At 41.1% G+C, this 22,628-nt stretch overlaps 1 protein-coding gene across 3 annotated transcripts in view; it reads right to left on the bottom strand.

Annotated features, from left to right (window-relative positions):
• The window catches only part of slc12a5b (solute carrier family 12 member 5b), a 41,919-nt gene extending 28,689 nt beyond the window's left edge, over positions 1-13,230 (bottom strand). The window contains exons 1-4 of one of the 3 annotated variants that reach the window (XM_058643544.1): positions 12,815-13,230; positions 12,578-12,690; positions 7,966-8,125; positions 7,008-7,146 (exon numbers count right to left, since the gene is read on the bottom strand). In XM_058643544.1, the coding sequence (XP_058499527.1) occupies positions 7,008-7,062 (55 nt within the window). In that variant the 5' untranslated portion in view covers positions 7,063-7,146; positions 7,966-8,125; positions 12,578-12,690; positions 12,815-13,230. Of the gene's footprint in view, positions 1-7,007; positions 7,292-7,965; positions 8,126-12,577; positions 12,691-12,814 lie in introns of those variants that run through there. The other 2 variants (XM_058643545.1, XM_058643543.1) reach the window with 2 other exon arrangements.
• Positions 13,231-22,628: the final 9,398 nt, after the last annotated feature.

Genomic DNA, 22,628 nt, shown 5'->3' with positions numbered 1-22,628 from the left:
TTTCAGTGGAAGGATCAGATTCCGTCTTCTATTCATCACAACATCTTCAATCTGACAAACAATGTAAGACAAGAGTCCAGAAATGTCATCTATAACCGGATGTTTAACAATTTTCTTGGTTAATCTCTATCAACAATTTAAGTGAAAAAGCTGATGCATTCTGGATTACATGTTTTGTTTCTCTTGCTCTTAGAAACTTACTCTTACTGTTTATGTGCGGGCCTGTTCGGACGTGATTGGTCAAACTAGAAATGGAAACCAGAAAGTGTCCTCCTGCAGGTCAGATCCCTGTTTCTGGTCCTGCACCTCTGTCAAATCTCATTTGAAGGCGTTTGAAAGTTTGACAGAACCTCAAAACCTATCTGTGACTTTAGAATTAGAGACACAGAGAACCACACCAACAAACTTCAAGCATGTTTCCACCTGAATAACATGAACAACGTGAAAATGTAATTCAGCTCCATATAAATATTGCATTACTCTAAGAGAAAAAAAACTGCGCCGGGAAGACACTCGAGTCTCGGCGTCTCAGCATTTCCAGATGTGAGACTTTTTATTGTTAAACAAAAACATCGCAGATGCCTCTGAAACCAATTTACACATCTGCTGCTCCAACACAAAGGAGCCGTTTGCCAAAGGGAATAGCGTGGAGTAAGTGTTGCAGATTCTCTGCGGGTTCGGGAGACCACCCTGTTCCTATTTGTTCACATGTTTAAGCAGCAGCGGCTTGGATGTGGTGAGAAGGTGCAATGTGACCAACAACAAACACAACACCAAACTAAATATAGCCTACACGTATTAATGCAAGTTGAGGTAATGTGCATTTATTTAAGATGCTTTGATTGGAAAACCCAGTTGAGAACAGGGGTTTCAAACATACGGTCCGCGGGCCATCCCATGGGCTTCACATTATGATTATAACCTAATCACGCGGTGAAATACTATATTTTTCAGCTCCAGATACCTGTGACTAAATGTTTTTTTTATGTGTAAATGGTTAATTTAGGCATAATATTGCATAAAAATTGCACTTATTTTTCTCAAGAAATGTAAAACGAGTTGAACATTTTTGGAGTCCTTGTTGTTTATAGGTTATTATGCTATTATTTTACTGATCAAATTGCACTGTATGTGGCCCCTGAATTAGAATGAATTTGACATTTGACCCTGGTTTAAAACATCATTTCTGAAGATCTGAACTCGGATTTCCAACTCATGGAAAAACACTGCTAAGACATACAAAGATTCTTGAGGTGTCTATTACCTCAATCACTAATTTCAAGTCTATTTTCAATACAGCATGATGGGCCATTTTGTTCATTTTGGATGTAATGGATGTCATGCTCAGTGACACCCTTCACATTTTTGGGTTGAACAATGTCAGTACCATTTACTCATCATTTCAAACATCAGGTGTAACTTCCCGCCATCAATATCATAATATCATAACAAAAAAATAAAAAATAAAATAAATAAATAAATATATATATATATATATATATATATATACATATATATACACACATATATATATATAATAAATAATAGAAAAGCACTCGGTAAGAGGCTGTTGTGTCAGTGGTTGCTGTGTGAAAACATTGCTGGTTATTGGTTTGTTTATCCTAATTCAGGACTTCCAGCCTCTACGTCACTGTGGCGGACAGATTACTGTCCCTGCCCCTGAGTTATAGCTGCTTATGAAGCTCAGCAGGGCACTGGTTCAGGGAATCAAAAACAGCCGCAGATTTCTATTGGGACTGAGCTAAATTCCAGAATCACATTGGAAGCGTATTCACGTAAACAGCCAGGACACAACATGTCCATGTACAGGTAAGATGAGCTACACCTTTTAATGGGATAGTGTCCCAATAATACAACAATAATAAGCAACAGCGGGGAATTGATTTATCGAACGACATTTGCCCGCCTCCACTACACCAGGTGGCGATAAACCAATGTACCAACCACCGGGGGATCTAATAAGAGCCCAGGGGGCACGGCATTGTGCTGAGGCTCAAGTGATGATGTGTGGGTCAGGTTTTATTTTTAATATTAACCACCTGCATGTATTTATTAACCACATGGGAAGATCTGCAAGCCTTCCAAACCCAACAATCCTTAACAACTGTACCTCATTTCTAACTCTAAACACTGTGTTGGCGCATGACATGGATTTAGTGTTGATTTGACCTTAGGCGAGATGGTGATTTGGTCAAGTTTGATTGTTTGGATATGGTTTGATTCCCCTTTTCCCTTTTTTGTGCTGTATTTGTTCTTATTATTTGTTGTTTTATTGTATTGAGCCACAATGACTGATAACTAAACACACTTGTGAGCTCAGGGTCATTATTACTTTTTCTACCATGGAAACATGGTAATCATTTCTGCTAAATACCCATGAAAATCATATTTACCTCAAGCAAGCACAGCTCCAACACAAGCAACATGTTCTGCTCACAAATCTGAACAACATGTCTTCATGCCAACAACAGAATCTCCCCAAAATCTGAAAGCCCATAGTCAAAGGAAAACAACCGTGTATTTACTTTCTTTCTTCGACCAACCCTCTCTGATCCAGCAGCCAAAGAAGAGAGCTAAAAATAACGTGGATGTTTTATTTTTTCTCTTCATAACTCCCATTTCAGTCTCAAGCTCTACTGCTCTCTGCTAATCCAGGGTGTTTCTTACCCATCTGACTTTCAGGTCAAGGTTCAGCTGTTAAAAAATAGGTCCCCTGCTGAGAGTTCCCAGTATGTACGTATTTGTATCTGACTAATAAGATCATTGAAAGTGATTTGCAGACTCTCTGTTGTTTTAATCGACTCTAATGCTTTGAATGAGGTGCTAATCATTCAAATGGGCTGCTGACATCTGTGGTGTGACAGGCTGCGTGCAGTGACACTACACTCATACTGACTGAACGGCTTATAAAGCAAATTATCTAGAGAACTATATTTGTTTATTTAATGGTTTATCTGATAGAGTCGGCACAGTTTAATGAACATCAAACGGACAATATTTAAACTTGCTTATAGCAAGAAACTGACTCTATATCCTTAGTCACTCCTCTACCAAGTGTTTAACCTTGGTGGAGGTCTGTGCTCTCTGTTCTGTTAGGGTTTTACATCCCCTAGATTTTGATTTTGCCTTTTTGTTTTATTAAAGACCTTCATTTTATACTCCGGAAATGCCGATAAAATATACACAAATAAAAAGAGACAAATGGACTAAAATGTCAGATTAAAGGTGCTCACATGGTGAACCTTTTCGTTAGACTAGATACTTATTAAGAATGTATAATTGAAATTTTGCAGTTAGAAAGAATATTGGCATATTTTGTCATATTGTGCTATTAGGAGATTTGGGAAATTTGAAACATGAACTTTCCAGAATGAGTGCCAAGTGGCCATTTACCTACCTACCTACCTACCTACCTACCTACCTACCTATCTATCCAAATAGACCTCACAGTTGCAGAGATACAACCATTTTGGGGCCTGTCATTTCATATATTTTGTATCGATGTTTAAGTCCCTTCTCATATTCCTATAAATTTGGCATGCAGTGAGGTTACATCATCGATAGTCAGTCATTGAAAGTGTTAATCTAAAATACTGAGAAAATGTGTCACTAATTTGAAACAACATCCATACATTAAGCACATTGATTTTTTTTTTTTTACCAATCTACATAAATGTGCACAAGATGTCAAGACCTGCGTAATCCAAGTTTGCCGTTCTGACTATTTCACCCCATACGGATTAAATCCCGCAGTGTCCGACACAACGTTCATTGCTCATTAAGCAAAGAACCAGGACAATACGTCAGAGGATTACTGACAAGCACTGACATGGTTTATCTGCTCTGAGCCAGTTTGTCAAAGCCGTGCATAAACCAAGGACGCATCAATGAAATTACCAGGAAAGGGCAAACTTTAATATGACAAGGAGGCAGCTTTGTGTAATACAACGCTCCTTTGCAATAAACCTTTCACACAATTGCATGACTAGTCATGTCCACGACAACTCATCAACGTACCCAGACTAACTGCATGATCCATGGAGGAAACATGGTTTGAATGAGCTCATCATCAGCAACCAGATAAAAATCCCAGAGCCAGTGGCGTGTAGTCACTGTAAACGGATCCTAGGTCTGTCTTACATTAATAATCAGTTGCCTATATGAACATTAAAACAGGTTTTACTGGCTATAATCATCGTCCTTGACCACCAGAGTCAAGTACCGGGACAGACGGAGAGATTATTTACCCCGATTTACCCCTTCTAATTGTGGTAGTTTTCCTTATCCCATGCACATTAACCATTAATATTACAGATGTCCTGTGGTAAAATGACATTACTCCACTGTGTAAAACCTTAGAATAGGGCTTTACAAAACACAAAAAAACCCACACCACCGGATAATAAATGTCAACCACTGGCTTGGCTCAGTCTGAAGGTAAAACTCCAGCTGCTTACAACCTAAGAAACACAAAGAGGAAAACCTAACTTGTTTGACTGTTTTTTTAAGCCACTGTTTCCCGTTTAAACACTGTCAGCAGACTTTATGCTAAGCTAACCAGGCTGTAGCTCCATGTTTAGACAGATGGGCCTAATATGACATCAATCATCCTGTTAAACAGCCTCCTATAAACACACAAAACATACTTCCCAAAAACGTATACTATTCCTTTAAAGTTAATCCTATAGGAATGCACTTTCTTTCACACGACCACAGCCTGCCGAGCTGAATGGGATCTGCTTGCCAGATGTGGTTTTAACTCATGCACTGGTGTTTGATTCTAAAATGGAGTGCCTGATTGTCCGAAGGTTCATTTGAGAGAAGACCAACCTGACACATTCTCCTCATCCATGTGATCGTTCATAATCAGTGGCATCATTTTTGATTCCCAGCCTCTTGACACAACAAGATACATTATATTTCGATCCAGATATGATGTCGGCCTGCAGTCAGTTCTCTGCAAACTCTGTTCTGTGTTCACACTCCAGTTGGCGCTTGCACCCCATTTTTCACCCCTTTGGTGTGATGATGTGGCCCAAATCATGACCTTTTAAGAGGAGATGAAGAGAGCTATTGTGGATGCCGGTAGCCGTGGAGTGCTATAGAAGAAGAGGTGGAGTATGGGCACTCGGAGAGGATGGCAACAAAGGAAAAGGTGATAAAAGAGGACAGGAGAGGATGGAGAAGAGACCAGGACCCAGGAAAGAGAAGCATAATTAAAGGCCGACATTGTGTAATAATACACTAAGTGATATCTAATGGTAAGACCGCACAGAGTGCGATAAATGGAGGACTCCTCCACTTACCAATCATTTTCTGAAGCATGTCAGGTAAGTGTGGTGGCCTTTATATACATAAACACAGTGTGACTGTTCTTTTTGGTTGTATACAGCAAGGACCTGATAAAAAGCTTGTTTTATGGCCAAGAAAACTAAACTATTTTTATTTTAAAGTGATTGTATACACATATGCTAACCCCTAACCCCTCCTACATATTACACATTGTACCATGGATGATTATGGATGTCAACTGCCATTGAGCACCACTGCTACTGCAAATTAGGAAAGAAAAGAAGTAATGGTTGATAGAATCCAGTTGATTGGTGGTGTATTGTGGTGGTTGGCATCAGTACAGTTGTATTTATTTGGTTGTTTGTTTGTGAATCTATGAATTAAGGCAGTAATACAACATTATGGCCACCAACTGCTGTAAAATACCACCTTCAAACAAAAGGGAAAAAAGGTTCTTTATCAAACTCTTGTATCTTTTGTGTCTAACCATGACCGTGTCATATTGATGATGGTGTTAATCCAGGATATTCTGTCACGATACTTAGTTTTCCCCTGACTTCTAGATCATATTAATTCTGGCAGTCTTGGTATGTCAAGGATGATTATTGTTCTCTCTTCATAAAGGCTCAACTACACTATGATTGCATGTTACCATAACTCAAAGTGTTAAACCAGGACAATGCACAGAGATAGGTCAGTGTCACATGGACACAACTTCTCCTCATCTGGGATTTTCATGGCAGATTAAGTATGTTATAATCACAAGTCTCACATGTTGTTGGTGAAACAATGCAGGCCACATCCAGCAGATTAAAACTCATTTGACACCAGCAGCTGCACATCCAAACTTTTGTTGAACAGCGCATGAATTCTGCTCTGGATACACCAGTCGGCAACACTACCACAGCGGTTTCATACCAGCCTACACGTGGACGAAGCTTCTGTTGCTAGTCAGGTCATGAAGATCATGTGCAAGCCAAGTGGCATGCAGCTCTTGTTGATATTATGCAAACAGACGTTTACAGCCATTACCTGCAACAGATGCCAGTTATCCACTCATATGGGCCATGCTTTCTCTATTTTCCTTTAGAGAAGAATCATAATTAACAAAATCCAAAGAATATTGTATTGAAGAAGACCCAAATCTATCGATTGTCTTGCCCAAGGACACATCAGCATGTAGACTGGCGGAGCGAGTGATGAATGATACTCCGCAGGGGCTGCACACAGTCTGCAGTAATCCTATTTTGTTGAGTGGTGAAAGTGTGGGAGATGGAATGAATTTGAATTTACTGGCACAAGATGAACATCTAATAGACCAACACACCGACTGCACTGAGGTACCAAATTTCTTTATAGCTTGACCAAACTGGAACCAGGACTGATGGAGAAAAAAGTTGCTCTGGATCAGACAGATCCTTGACTGGAACACATCCACTTGTTCCCATGGACCATTAAAAAAGCATGAGTAATACTTAAACATTTCTTCACACAAAACACAGCAGATGTAAGTACTTATTATTTATGTCTGCGTCCTTAAATTTACCTACCTTTGTTTCCTGAACTTGCGCGTGTGTGTGTGTGTGTGTGTGTGTGTGTGTGTGTGTGCTCACACTGACACCTGCACACAATCTAATTCATGCACCCATGTCCACACACGCTCCTCTCTCATCAGTCCGTGTTTCGTCACTCACCCGTGCTGTTGGGTCCCCCCTCTTCCTCCTCGCAGTCTGTGATGTTGTTCAGCATCCTCTCTCCTCCTCTGGCTGAGAAAAACCCTTTGGGTCAACAACGACACTGACTTTACTTCTGCTCCCTGATGCCTTTTTTGCCCTGATAAATAATAAGAAAAAGAAAAGCTGTATTATATCCTCTCTTTTGTGTGTTACGCCTCTCTTCAGGAGGATGGAGAGACTGAGAGCGGCTGCAGGGGGGAGTCGATGATGGTACTCGGTGTCACTCACATGCACACTCTCTGTGTCCCTGTGTGCCACTCACTCCCTCAGTCAGTTTAAGCCAGATGACTACATTCATCATGCATTCAGAAGGTATTATCCCCCTGTTCCTCCCCTCCCCTTTTCTCTCCCTCACACATGTTCATCATCCATCTCATCATGAGAGAGGGATGGATGGATGGATGGATGCAGAGGGATTGACAGACAGAGGCGACACACGTCAAATGACAAAATACTGCCTCCTGAGGATAAGCATCTTCTTTGATGTTCTTTTCAGATGGAAGATGAGATTCCATTTCATTAGTGTGCTTTCATCCCTCTTTTGTTGTTTTTCCCCTGCAATGCTCCTCTCTTTTATATTTCCTTCATGGTCATGGCCCATTATCTGTGGAAGGCCTGCAGGCTGCACTTGTGTAACTTAAATTGTAAGCCTCTCACCACTGTCCAGGACCGGCGCCACGAGGGGTCACGAGGAGGCTAAGACCCCTCAGTTTTAAGCTTTATAACAACTGTATATTAAAATATTGAGTACAACTCTGCTCATCCTTTTATTTGCTCTCATTAGTGCTCTAATGCATATTTCAACTACAGTCCGAAATGTCTACATTCAAACCACCATCAAATGAATTCACACAATACTGATTAAGCCTACCAGCTCCACATGACTCTCTCTGTGTTCAGATCGTGTGTGACATACCTGTGCTGCAAACAGTGGGGGTGGGTGATGGGTTCTCCGGTCTCCTCCCATCATCAAAACAGGTCTTAGGGTAACGGACTGGGCCACTGACCGGAGCATGGGGGCTGAAATAAGTGCTGCTGTCCCTGCACCGTGCAGCTCCAAGTGTCCTGGATGCCGTCTGGATGACAAACATTATGTTAAAAGACAGCTACACAAAGATCTAATGAATCTAATAAATCTTGTGTGTGTGGGGGAGGAGGGGAGCAATGATTACAGTGCAATAAAAAAGTGTTGGACACAAATCAATGAATAATCTTGATAAATAATAATAATGCTGGGTAGTGTACAGGTGTGGATGGTGTGAGATCTCCTCATCATATGGCATGTATATATGGTGTCAGTGTTTTGAAGCTTACTTAGAATTCCTCTAGGGGGGGGCAATAAAAGTTCTGCCCTGTGGCTTTAATTAAAGTTTAAATACAGGCTTCGCTCTTTGTCTCTGTTCCTGCAGCACCATAAAATGTCTTTATTACATGTACATGTACCTTTAGTGTGCGTGTGGCCTGACTCGCCATTTCTCTGCCCTGTCAGTGAGAGTGGGTCGTTGGCTGCTCGATGATTGGCAGGAAGCCTGAGAGCCAAGCGGCTTTAGCTCTTAAATCATGAGCAGCCACCATCCACCATCCCCCCCCCCCCTCGTCTCTCCCAGCACCCGGCTTGTCTCCCTGCTGCTGTTGCTACACATGTGGCTCTGGATGTGAGAGTTAAACTCCTTCACACTGATGTTGGTATACAAAAGTATTCCAGCCCATTCTATAGCTACACATGTGTATTACGTCGCAGACAGGAAGGAAAAAAACGACAGACAACTGCACTCATCGCACACAGAAACAAACACACTGCAGTGAATTCACTGATGCTCTAATCCTGCAGATTAAGGCCATGGGTTGATGGGCCAAAATCCACATTTTATTTTTCATGATCAAACACGGGTAGGCTGCTCCGCTGCTCTTATTCAACTACTTGAGCAGCTGAGCTCCAGGCAGACATCGAACCCTTGTCACACCTTTGTGAACACAACACGTGTGAACCAGCTGTTCACGCAAAGAACATGAAAAAGATCACTCTGAGTGATCAGCACAGATGCTTCTGATTATAAACCAAATGTAAAGCTTCAACTGCAATCCCAAATCATGTGACAATTACTGTGATGTAGCCATTTGGCTCATGCGATGGAAAATCTTGTGAGCTGGAATGAGGTTCAGACGATTTTAGATATCTTAAGCAGATGCATAGACAGACATAAGCAGGGAGTGTGATAGCTGTTCTTTACAGACGCAACAACAACAATCACTGTGCAAAAGGAACTAAATAAACTTGGAGAGAACATCAAGTATGATGCCTGTAGACTGTCTAACGATGACATGACATGACAGGCTGTGATGCAACTGAGTAAAACAGGACACATATGTTCATCGTGAACGTCCTGACACTTCCACAAACATTTTGCTGAATACCTTTGGTCACAGGACCACGGCAGCTGTTGTTTTAAGTGACTTATCTTTCATCTGGAACAGCCCGAAAGTGATCAATGTATAAGGGCATAAGTGGAAGGGGGAAAGATTCCATTAAAAATAAGTTGGAACACACCAAGTGTATTCAAGTTATTGGCCACAGTACTTCATCATTTTTGAAGTCTACATAAAGCTGAAATAAAAAAGCGAATGTTAGACCATAAAGAAACTACAAACGATCACAGCTGCACGACTTCAAAGTCTCTGGCGAGCTCATCTCTTCGCATTCCCTTTGAAACAGCTGTTTTCAGGCATGAACTCCAAAAAAGGTTGGGTAAAGAGGGTTTTCCTTTCACATATGAAGAATGCAGCAGGGGATTGTTTTAAAATGTTCATTGAGGCGAGAGCCTGAGGGCACAGGTGAGTCACTATAGAACAGATACAGTGAATCCCTGACCTTCTCTTATTTACACACTTGAGTTTTCCATAAGCTCCTGTGCATTACAGCAGCGTAAGAGCTGTGGAAAGTCTCTGAGTCTCAGTGTTTGATACATGTGACGTGTAAATACTTCCCTGTGTTGCTATGATAACCTCTCTCCCCGACTTTCCCTCACATGTTAGTACGTGCAGAAATTCAAAGGTGCGCGACACAGCATCATGGAAATGTTTTGGAAGTATATGAACTAAGAAGAACACATGAACACAGCTAATGTTTAAATCCTTAAATGTATTGATGATTGACATTAATAAGTAAACATGAGACAAGAGGGTCTCTTGGACACATGACAAGTCAGACCATATGTTTTATAATAGGCATCCTGTATAGGACAGGAAACTTGAGGGTCTGTTTTGGATATGGTTAGTTAGGAAATATAGATGTCTCTTGTTTGACTAAATGGGGATATTGTCCAATTTAAAGATCATGGGACAGTATGGTATATCTGGACCCGACTTGTTCTTCAAGTATGTTGCATTATGGAAACCGGAGAAAGGCGGGAGTCGAAACATGTGATGCCTGCAAATAAGAATGCTAGAAAATCTATATAAGGTTAGTTTCTTTTCTAAAATCCCTTTGTTCGGTTGAAGTCCTGTGTCAGTGGGGTCCTTTCCTGCATCATCAACTCATCACCTATCGTTCATAAGAAGAAGGAAGCCTGACAAAAACGACATTTTGGAAAAAGCAAATATGACAGAAAGGGAAAATGATTTACACTCCATTGCTCGACACTTTTGATAACCGTCTTGACTTAACGAGTCACACAACATTTTCAATTTATGCTCCCATGAAAGGTTTCAGTTGTCTGTGTGTATCCACACTGGGAGATCTGGCTTTTTTATTGCTGTCCATATCTGTGAGACTCTTTGTATTTGATTAAGTTGTTGACGTAATTGAGGATTTACTTTTACAGAGAGGACAACACGAGGAGCACAAGCAGCTGAACCAGTCAACGTGACATGGTGACCATCATCCGTCCATCAGTGACATGCGGTGAGGTTCACGACTGGAGAGGCACTCGTTGCATGTACAAATATATAGAAGCTTATATTCCAATTTTGAATTGGAACATGTAGTTGTTTTGAAAGCTTTCACTTATGTTTTAATCAATTACATACTGAAAAGAATAGTTATTAATATGAGGCCAAATCTGATTTCTTAATATTTAAATGTTTTTTTTTTGGCTGATCTCTCGTTTGTTCAATTAAAATGTAATTAAAATTATATGTCTATACGCCTAATCCTTCTCCAAGAACGTGCACGTCGCTGCATAGAAGAAGAGCATGCAGCGACGTGCACCTGTTACCCATTGTACCTGAGGGGCCCTGAGGGGCCCAGCACTGCCCCCTATCAGTTCAGCATACTTTCTGCCTCACCCTGTGCATTTTCACTGCACATATACAGTAGGAAGACTAAATAGGTCAAACACATTCATTAAATATACTAGACAGTAATGGGCATGCACCAACTGCCTGCTTCACCTCGCCATTCTCCGTCCTCGTATTTGAACAGGAATACGTGCCTCACCTGCCTCCCCTGACTGCACATCACTGCCATCCATCCTCTACTGCTTTATCACTGGTGCCAATCCCAGCCGACAGAGGACGAAAGGCAGGGTACACCCTGGACAGGTCGCCAGTCACATCACATAGAGACAAACAACCATTGTCCAATTTACCTAATCCCCATATTGATATTCCCAAAAGCAGGATTATTACCTTATTCACAAACCTTCCGCTCGCTTTAACATTCATTTCCAGAAAATGTCTGGTGTGACGTTTACTTTGTCATGTCACCCTCTGGACTATGTTTCCAGAGCTACACAAAGAAATAGTTTGGAGGCATCTGGTTGTTTGTAAGACAGCCGTCTGTCATGACTTTACTGATGTACAGTATTTTATGTGGTAGAATAAAACGTTAATACATTCCTGAGCTTGCCTTTACCACAAATCTCCATCTCTAGATCTCTACAGCCGTAGACTAGTACAGTATGTACAGCACTCACAGAGCTGCAAGTCTTGAAAGTGACAGAGTACAACATGATAAACTCCCTGAGTACCTACAGGTACCTACTTCTCTATCATTACTGTCCCGAGAGAATTAAGCTTTACAACTGATAGGGGCTGGAGGAACAGTCAGGAGGAGGGATGAGAGATGGAGCTGTTCTGGATTTTCCCCTCCCAATGCTGGGCTCGGCCAGGGAATTCAAAGGCAGAGATGAGCTTTCATCCTGTCTGCCAAACCATCTGTCAGTCATCACTTGCTTTTAACAACAGGAGGAGAGATCCAGTATATACTGAATATGCTTCTCCTGCCTACAATCCCCCCAAATCTTAAGCTCTTGAGCCACAACCATCATCATCAGAGGTTTCAGGGTCATCATTTTACAGGTTAAGACATGGAGATTTATTTTAATTTAAAGCATTAGTTTTCTGCTTTTATTCTTCAGACTGGTACATCCAATATCAAGCTATAGTTAGCAGACTTAGTACGTTATCTCAGCTCAGTACAAAGACAAACAGGAACTCTTGGTTCCTTTTTGTGGCTCCTTGAGATGAGGCATTGACTGACTGATGGCCAGCTATGTTTGATTGATTGATAGCAGGTTACAATATCCTACCTTTTCCTGTTGGCCATTTCATCATAGCCTTGTCTGTAGTGGAACTGGGACTTTTTGCTCAGCCTCAGTGGTGAACATGTCGCAGGCTTGTTGCGACAGTCTCCGGTCAGGTGCTGTGAAAACACAAACATGGTACACAAGGTTTGTTAGTCACGTGGTGTCCGAGAATGGCCTTTGTTCTGTATTTTAGTTTAGTCTGGTTCTCAACATGTGCATCACAATAATAAGAGACCTGACCTGTTTCATGATGTACTAATTGCACTCCTGCAAAAAGAGACTATTACTCCGTCTCTCTGGTGAGGCTACACATCACACCGTCCCCTTGTCTTTGAAAATCCTTAATGAGAAAAAAAACAAACATGATCGGACATGTTACGTCTCCCATCACATTATAAAATGTGTGCATGTTTTTTTGCAGCGATGCAGAGCTGAAAATAACTGAAGACAGATTTATTCAGCTCCTGCGTTGGCAGATACTGACCCCAAATGTCTGAGTCCGTTTTATGTGTGCCTTTGATTTCTCATCTTTGTCTTTCCATTTAAAAACATGAAGGCTACTTATGGTGGTGGCCTTTTTTATGGTTTTTACCCCTGAACGACCCCAATTTAACCTTTGCCATTGGGATTCTCCAATTTTCCTGAGGGTGTTCAATGTAGCTGAGGGGGTCAAAGTACTGAACAGTATGGATTTTACCATATATAAATATAATGGAGGCTTTGAAAAAGGAAGGGAGCAGCTTTCTGTGAATTGTTTAAGCTGTTTTGATTTTCTCTCTCTGCGTGAACTGGATCGACTTTTGCCTCTTTCACACCTAAAGTATCATTTCAATATTGAAAGAGCTCTATGATACACAATGATGAATATCAGCTGTCTGGAGAGGCAAGTGAAAACACTGCAGATAATAGCGTATGATTAACTGCTGCTGGTGGAATAACAAGCCATTGCATTTCCCCAATGTATATTTTTCTTTAATAACAGCAATTATTGGTTGATACAGAAATCCAACACACACTTGTCTTGTTGCTGATTTATCATAGCATCAGCTCAGCTGAGTGAGAACTGGATGGGGAACCACAGCTGATAGAAAACAGCAGCCAACATCTGGAACACATCAATAAGTCCACTCACACGTTTAGCTCCAGATCAGTTGGTGTAATGTGTAGACAGTGAATACTGGTATCAATACAATCAGTGTCCAAGGAAATTAATTAAGACTATTATACAGTCATCAATTTCTATTTTTTATGGTTTGGTGGTAAACTTGAATGAATCCTGACAACGGTGATCCAGTGTGGGCAGTAGATTCATTGTCTTTTTGACCAACAGTCTACTCTTCACTGTTGGCAGACAAATGCTCAGTGAGAAGTCTGAGTGATTTCAGACGTTCACTGTCTGAAAGAACTTTTTCAGGACTTTTCTGGAAGTTCTGTAAGAATCCTAGTGAAACTTCAGGTTTTTTGGACATTATTCTGTTTTCGTGAATGAATGCATCCGCCACAGACAATTCACATAATGACAAACGGGGTGGGACTCTCATTGTGGTGGGACGGCCACAGCTGACAAGATGGTTCAGAGAGGACTCAGACGCAGAGGCCTTTTAATGGTCTTTATTGGCACTCGTTAACAAAACACAAGACACATCCTCTTTACTGAGGGAAAACAAAAACGAGGCTATGAAAAACTATAACAAATGGAGAACGCAACGCTCTTCAAAAGAAACGTTGCCTAACTAGGGACGAGGAACAAAAAATCACTCCGAAGAGGAAACAAACTCAGACTATAGTTATCACCTAAAACTCAAAACAGAAAACTCTCCAAACGGAGGAAAACAAAGCTCTAAACACTTCAAAACGAAAACTAACTCAAAAGCACAATCCTATTGATTGGCGATCTTTAACTAACTAAGAACGAGGTCAAAAAACAAAACGTAATCTAAATGATTGGATCTAATCAATCTAACTAATAACAGGTAAGTCACAATCCTAGTGATTGGAGTTCCTAAAAAGGCTGTGAAAATTTACAAACAGAAATCTCTCCCAAGGAGGAAAAAAGGGCTATAAATCTTAACTAAGGTATCGGCTGAAAAGCTATGATAAGAAACCTTAAAAAGAAAGCGTCGCTCACTAAGAGGATCGAAAACTTGTGGAATCTGTGGCTGTGACGATGTGACGAGGAGCTCTGGTGATCAGGCATGGACGAAAACACACTGAAACAAGGAAACAGAGCGTTTTTAAGGTTCACATGGCTTAATTGTCAGCAGGTGTGTGTAATCAGGACCGGCAGGCCGACGGAGGAGGGGGCGGGGCAAACGGCCGGAGTGACAACACCCAATTTTCCCAGACATTTTCCGGAGTTCCCGCGGCTTCAGTCCACATAACTGACAACATGGCTAGTTTTTCAGTAGATTAACTTTTAACTGTTAACACAGAGCGTCTCAGTGCAATTTGCATTACCGTAATTATGCAATCGGAAAAATCCCAACGGTTTCTGAAAGCTGAGAAGTTGCACGTCAAAGCCAATGTGTGGTTATTACGGTGATGGAGGATCAGCATCTTTGTCACCAGAGAGGAAAGAGTTGGAAAAACGCCTGTTTTTGGACATTGAGACAAAAAATGTTAATTAAATATGTTTTATACTGTTCAAATTTAACACGCAAAATCTTGTTCATGTACTACTACAGTGTTTTTAAAATTAAATCCTTTCTTTCCTTAACTTTAGATTGTTGCATGTTAAAATAGTGTATTAGGTTGTAAATAACTGCCAGATTTTAAAAGTTACTCTTACTCACAGGACATTTCCTGGTTAAAATAAGCACACAAAAAAATCTAGACAGACATTTCGAGGCTTAGGTTAATGTGCAGAAAACAGATATATGGGGTTTCTGTTCCGAGTTAGGGCCTGCCAAGTATCACAGTTATGTTCACAGTCAGAATGGATAGCATAACAGACACTGCAAAGCAGCATTAAGGACAATGTTGTATTTTAGCACACAAGCTTTCTAGATTTATAGAAAGACTAAAGTGTGACCCCGTTCCAACCTCGCCTTCTTCATAAATGCATTTTATTTGTTTCCGTTCATTTATCTATTTTTTGTGGTTCTCTAATCGAAGTGCTAAAGCACTTTTGGTCAGGAAAAATATCAAATGGTGTAATCCTTAGAGGCGGTGCAATCCTCTCAGCATGATGAGGAACTGTAGCCAGAGTGATGGATGAGTGACTGGAAGCATCATGTCATGAGTTCAGTACGTGTATCTCAAATCTCAGAAGGCACCGCCTCATACGTGGTACATTTTTGCTTTGATGATAACTATTATCATACTTCTTCTTCTTCTTCTCCTCCTCCTCCTCTGGGAATAAATCAACAGAACCCTGTCACACTTTAGGAAGTTGTCTCAGCAGCATTAAATGACAGCTATAATTCACAATCATCACTGCGAACTTTCTAACATGCTCCATGTATTTCCAATTATTCAGTCTAATGATCTCTCTTTTTTTGTGGAGAGTCCGATGAGGACATTCATACCACAGTCACATGTGCACAGGAAGATAGATTCGATTTAAAAGATATGGAAACTGGAAGTGTGATATATCACCTGTAAACTTGTCACTTTTACACCTGAACATGTGCAATACTGAGCTTTGAAGTCAGTAAAGCAGCGAGGAAGCTAAATGGAAGCTAACTGTATTAGTTATTTGTTAAAGTTATTCGTGCAGTGCACCTTTTTAAGAAAGCTTTTTTAGTTTAATTGGAGACGTTCTCTCTCCAATTATTTTAATTTTTTTTAATTTTTTATGTAGCACTTTGAGATTGTTTGTTCAACATAAAGTGCATTACAAATAAAATTCATTATTATTATTATTATTAGTGCAAATTTGACATTCGAAAACAGTTGACAGACCATTTTATATTTAAGTGTTCTTCCAACTGTGCATTATAACACAAACCAAACCATTTTCAGTTTAGGAACTGTTCTTGTCATGTGCCGTCTTTCTTCACTGACATTCGTTAGATTTGAAACACATTAAAGACCTAGAATAATATATAACACAACACTGACATCGGGTATTTTAGTATTTTTGGTATTGAGATACTTTAACAGGTAACAGAAGGATATGAGTTACCTCCTCCACCTGGTGCGACGTCTCTGTAAAGTGTTCTTAACAGGCAGCATCGTAAAGTCTGGCCTCTGGTGTGACCCTTCTGCTGTGACCTCAGGCTGTGACCTCTCTATCACAGGTCCAACACCTTTTGGGAATGTTATGGATTGGAGTGGCACTTTAAGGCAGGCCTCCTGAAATCTGCCTCGTAAATTGTAAGTGCAGCCCCTCTCCTCTGTGATTTGTTGCTGCTGTGCTGAATGGTGACCAACAGAGGGTGACACAGACTCAGCCTCGGCTCCATCCCTGGCTAATCATCTTTCATCTGTTGATGATATAAAATATACTCTTGGTCAGTTCCGGATGTAATGCTGTTTTTAGTCTTTTTTTTCCTCTGCCCCGTGAGATTTTCACTGTTCTGCTCACTGATTTAATATGGTGGGAATAATGGTCTGTATATCATTATATAAAAAGAATACTGGTTCACAAGTTGTTGTTTATTTTTAACCAATTTCATCAAACCCCAGATGAACCAGATTAATATTTTCTGTAACTACATCTAAATCACTTTGGTCTCCAGCTCTAAATTGCACTGGCGGTGCAGATCCTCAGTGATCCTGACATAAGCACAGGAAGCATCGACACACACTGTTTATGCAATCAGTGGGATGAAATTGAAGTTGCCGCAAGTGGGGGGGGGGGGGGACATAATATCATAATCTCGTGTCAGACATGCAACAGTCACAGAGTTTCAAATCAAAACATGGTTGGTTGGTTTTTTGCCCAGGGGGAAAAATGGTGAAAGGAATAATTCCCCGATTTGCATGTGGCTTTGTATTGCTTGAATAGCAGTAGTATTTTTTTCCACTGAGTTGTAAAAAAATCTGTTTTTCCTTTTCCAATTTTGTCAAATGACGATCAAACCTCAGTTCAAGGTTTGAAACTACAACGCCACTTCCGCACTTTTTAGACTCACCCATAGGGGGACGAGACTTCACTCCCAGAATGTAAACACAGTGTCGGCCAAAATGTAATTTTTCTGGCTTCCTTGGCCAAGAAGGCACTTGCTTCAAATATTATTTCACATTTCTGCTACATAGATGACCCAGTTCATCTTTCATCTTCCAACGGTGAAATATGCCTGTAATCAATAGGATAGTTATATTTTTATATTGCTTTTATAGTTGACAAAAATGTCTGCAGACCCATGTAATTGAGGAATGATAATGTGAAAGATTATCTGCCAAAAAACAAAATGACATCGTAAATACCAACACCACACATTGACGGTTCAGCCATTGCCAAATTCAGGATTTCACAAATGTTTACAAACTTCTCTCCAAATGACTGGCCTATAGTCTTATGCAAGCTCTGCACCAATGTTGTAATCACAGTCACACTTAAGTGCCGTGTTGCTCTCACAGCGTCTGTGAAGAGCAAGGACCCCTGCTGCACGGTGACCTTGCAGAGCAAGATCGCTGTAAAAAGCCTGGGAAGAAGTCGGTATGCATGAAATCTTACATGACCCTCCAAGCAGCAGCGGGAGGCATGAAACGAGCCATATACCTCCCCACAGAATACATAATAGAAACTTGGTTTCCACAGCAACAGCAGATGTCAAATCTCACACAGCAACCAGCACACATCTGTAGATGTATTTCTTTCTCTTCATATGTTTCTATTTTTCCTCAGATCAGTCAGACGCATACCTCTGCTGTGAAAAACATCCAACTCAAACAATGGCATAGTGCTTTCATTTTAAAGGAATAGACAGAAGAGAACCACAGAGATATGTGAACTATCTTCAGAGATATGCAAATGGTTACAAAACACCCGTAAAGACAAAACAACACATCTACAAAGACCTGGCAGAGACACAAAAGAACGACACAGAGACAAAAAAAAGTGACACAACTGTGCAGTTTATGGCTCTTTTTTGTTCGCTTTTCCATGGTTTATGGACTGACAGTGTTCTTTGCTGTGTTTGGGACTGTGCAGTAAGTTAAAGGTGCAACATGCAACATTATTCCCTCACATGATATCAGGAGACACACTGTAGTAGAGTGTGCATGTCTTGAGCAGAGAGTTACATCATACTCCTTTTCTGTGTGTTGTTTATCAAGCTTCTGTTTTGGTAGCCGGCCTGGCAGTTGCATCTGAGTATCACAGGAAACGCCAAACTCTCTGTTGTGTTCAAATGGAGTTGGAACAAGTCTATTTGAATACTTAATGAAGTTTATGTCATACTTAAGGCATGTTTCCACTGACTCGCCTCGCCACGGCCATGTTGCGTTCCCACTGGTGATGGTTACTTGGTACCAGGTACATTTTTTTTAGTACCTGCTCTGACAAGGTTCCAAACGAGCTGAGGAGATACTATGCATGACGTTGCCAGGGATAAGATATGGGGTAAGATAACTGTCAAAAAGATGGGCACATACTCGGTTTTAATTTATTAAACATGAATACGAATTGACAACCGCGAGAATACGATTCTTTCATAATATGAGAAAGTCCGCCAGTACCCACACATGTACCAACTCAGTGCTCAAAGGATAACGAGGGTGGACTTGTGGCCATAAATTTCCCCTAGTAGCACGCAATGAGAGAGTGAGTATGCAAGCGTGGAATGCTAGACCTGATGTAGACTCCTGTTTAGTATGAAAGGACACGGCCATGTGCGTGCATGCGTAAATTAGCAGTGGCTCTTTGTCTGCACTGAATAAAAGAAAGCGGGACCCAGGCCTCAGGAGTTCAAGAGTTCTACTCGAACGCAACAACAGACACAAGAAGTAACAAGCTGCAAAGCAGTGGCAAGCAGAAGGTCAAAACATCCAACTAAAGATGTCTCTTGGGATTTACTTCAAAATAAAGCTCCCGACATGGAGAGTGACAGGACCAGGGTTAAAAACAACACTTCCCAGTCCAGTTGGTGGTGCAAAGAATACATGGAAACACAAGGAGGCTGACTTCCTGGTGAGAAATCGCTGGAATAGTGGAATGGAATGTGAGATGGAGTCAGCATGTGGGGAAGATTAGACTGACATGGACCCAGTTGTTTTATGCATGCATGTGAGGAAATGCAAAATGACCCTCTTAGGACATGGAACGTGGTAAGCATGACCCGGTATGCATGTAGCATCTTTTAGCACATGGAGCCCTTGCAGTCCGCATCCATTGCTAGATGAGAGCTTTTTCAAATGCAGTCAGAACTAACAGAGCATCTTTTGACACTCGGGCCGGAGAAATAGGTCAAACTGAGGCTGAGAACCTGATCATCACCAGATGAATCATTTGGTGAGCAACTTCAGTCAGCTCAGCAGCTCCCAGGCAGCTCCCAGGCTGCTCCCAGGCAGCTCCCAGGCTGTCGGGAGCACAACCCTCCAGCACCTTGATCACAAACACCATCCACACATCTGCCATGCATTTTCAGAAGGTGCCTGTCAGTGACCCCTAACTCGGCAAACAAACCATTTGATTATTTCAGTTAAATTCCCTTGTGCCCGGGGAAAAAAGATGTCTGTAGCAGTGTCGGCACTAGTGTTGATTTAAATCCCTTACACAAATGAACAATAAACTTGTTTCTGTCTTAACTATGTGAACAGAAACAAATCACTCTGTCACTGGTTTGTTTGATGAGATGAGGTGAGGCGCGAGTGGCCATCCCACCTTAAAGCATTATGTGCACATTTAACTCAGAGACATCTATGACCCTGCAGTGTACGCCCCTGTCTGTGGTGCACATACACTATGAGGATATGACACTGCAACTCCTTTACTACCCTGTCCTAGCAGCGGTGGGCCTCCCCTGTAAGTATGATTCAAATCATTTTACACTTTTAGAAATATTGAAGGTGTGAGACATAAGATGCCTCAACTGACACAGATCCTTTCCTCAGCCAACACCATCGCCTTCATGATCATATGGAAGAGGAACTGCATGCTCTCCGTGTCCAGCAGCTTCTATCTGATGGCTATTTCTGTGGCTGACAACCTGGTTCTGATCTTCATCGTCGTTCTTGAGTTTTCTGAGCCTTGGTGTAGCCTGAGAGACGTCTTGAACTAGGGCGCCCACAACGCCTCCACATGGCTGGTGGTCGTGTTTACGACTGAGCGTTCTGTTGCCATTCACACCTGGGAAATTAAGACTAAAATCTGACGATCGCAGCCGTCTTCCTTTTGCTATTCCTCACTACTGGTCAAACACCTCAGTCTATGTGAACAACCACACCAGGTGTCTTTACAACCTCGAGGCTTCATCTCACTTCATTCACACTTTGGTTTGGCTCCAGACCTTGCAAGCCTACACTTTCCCCTTCCTCATCATCCTCACTCTTAACGGGCTGACTCTGCGTCTGATCTCCCACAGCAGTCGGGTTCACGCCTCTGGCGAGACAAGGGTGAAGAAAGCCACGCCGCAAAAAGTCTGACAAAATGTGAGTTTCATAACGACAAATGATACACAAATTAAAACTTATATACTGTTTACTGAACAACAGTTATATGGTCCGTGTCGCCAATCTGTATTTTGTGTTTGCCAGTCTTAAAAATACCTACTGACATCATGTTAGTCTGATAAAAATCTGTATTAAATCTAATTCCTCAAAGTCAGACCCAGAACACGCCACAGATAATGTGGCTGGGAGTCGTCCAACGATCACTGCATCTAAACGTTAATTCGAACCAGAGTTGGACTGAAACTGGACCTGACCTACTTTGCACATGCACCACAGTTCCTACTCCCAGGTAATACCCAAACATAATAGAATAGTCACTGGGAGGCTTCGAGGTGCAATAGAATTAAAAGAAAAAAGAAAAAGAAATCTGCCTGATTGACCCTTCATCCATCTGTTAGTGCTGCTAACACAATTACCCACATTTGTCCGTGAGCAAGTTTGCACATTTAATATTCTTTATGACCATGTTTTACAACAATCCTGTAGGTGCGACGTGTGTTCATATTTCAGAGTTCATTTCCTGCCACTGCCATTTCCAGAGCCAGTGAAAACAAACAGAAAAGCTTCCAAGATTTTTACTACAAAATGTGACATTTACATTTAGTTGACTTCCTATTATGTAAAAAGGTTTAAATATAAAGAAGCAGCAGAGAACTTTGTACCGTGAGTGAATACTGTTTGGTCTCCGTCATAAAGAGGTGTTCGTAGCAAGACGTTGTTAAGATACGTTTCCTTGCAGTCGGTGTTGTAGTGTTTTGTATTGAGCTCCGCTGCACATACCAAAACTATCGTCTTCCCTGGTTTAGATAGAGAATAACGCGTTACCATCACCATGACACTGAATAACCAGTTATAACATCGTCATTCAATTCTGATCCAATACAAATCAGATTTGCTCCAAATATGCACACTGTACATGACAACTACTACAACAACAGATTTCTGTGTCCATACAGCCATGAAAAGATTGTAGTCACTAAATTAATAATAATTTTATGCCAAAATGTTCGAATACTGTCTATAATGAAGACATCAGGTCAACACCAAAGTACAAACAGTCCCTTGTGTGTATTTCAAGGAACCAGTTCTCCACACTTTCTAATATTTCAACAAATCTACATTTTCCATTTATCTTCTTTCGGGACTCTCCCTTTAGGGCCACAGCGGATTATCAATTTTCCGCTCACAATTTTCTTAAATGAACACCAAAGGGAGTTAATAAAAAGACTTTACAGTAAATTGTCAGCACACAAAAACATGATTGAATGAAGCAGGAGGAATTCTTAATCAAAATGTTTTCTGTGCAACTCAGACGACCATATTTGTATGTCAACAAACAGCTGAGGAAGATACAGTTCAGACAAAAAAAATGATTATTAGAAAATTGTGGACATATTTCACCCCCAAGCCCCTGTCCTTTTTCTTGAGGAGAAACAGACAGACATAAAATCCATCTGCCACACCACCATCACCACCACCACAGTAACATCCTCAC

Source organism: Solea solea, chromosome 11 (genome assembly GCF_958295425.1).
Source record: "Solea solea chromosome 11, fSolSol10.1, whole genome shotgun sequence".
NCBI lineage: Eukaryota > Metazoa > Chordata > Actinopteri > Pleuronectiformes > Soleidae > Solea > Solea solea.
This window is presented reverse-complemented; position numbering and strand designations above follow the sequence as displayed.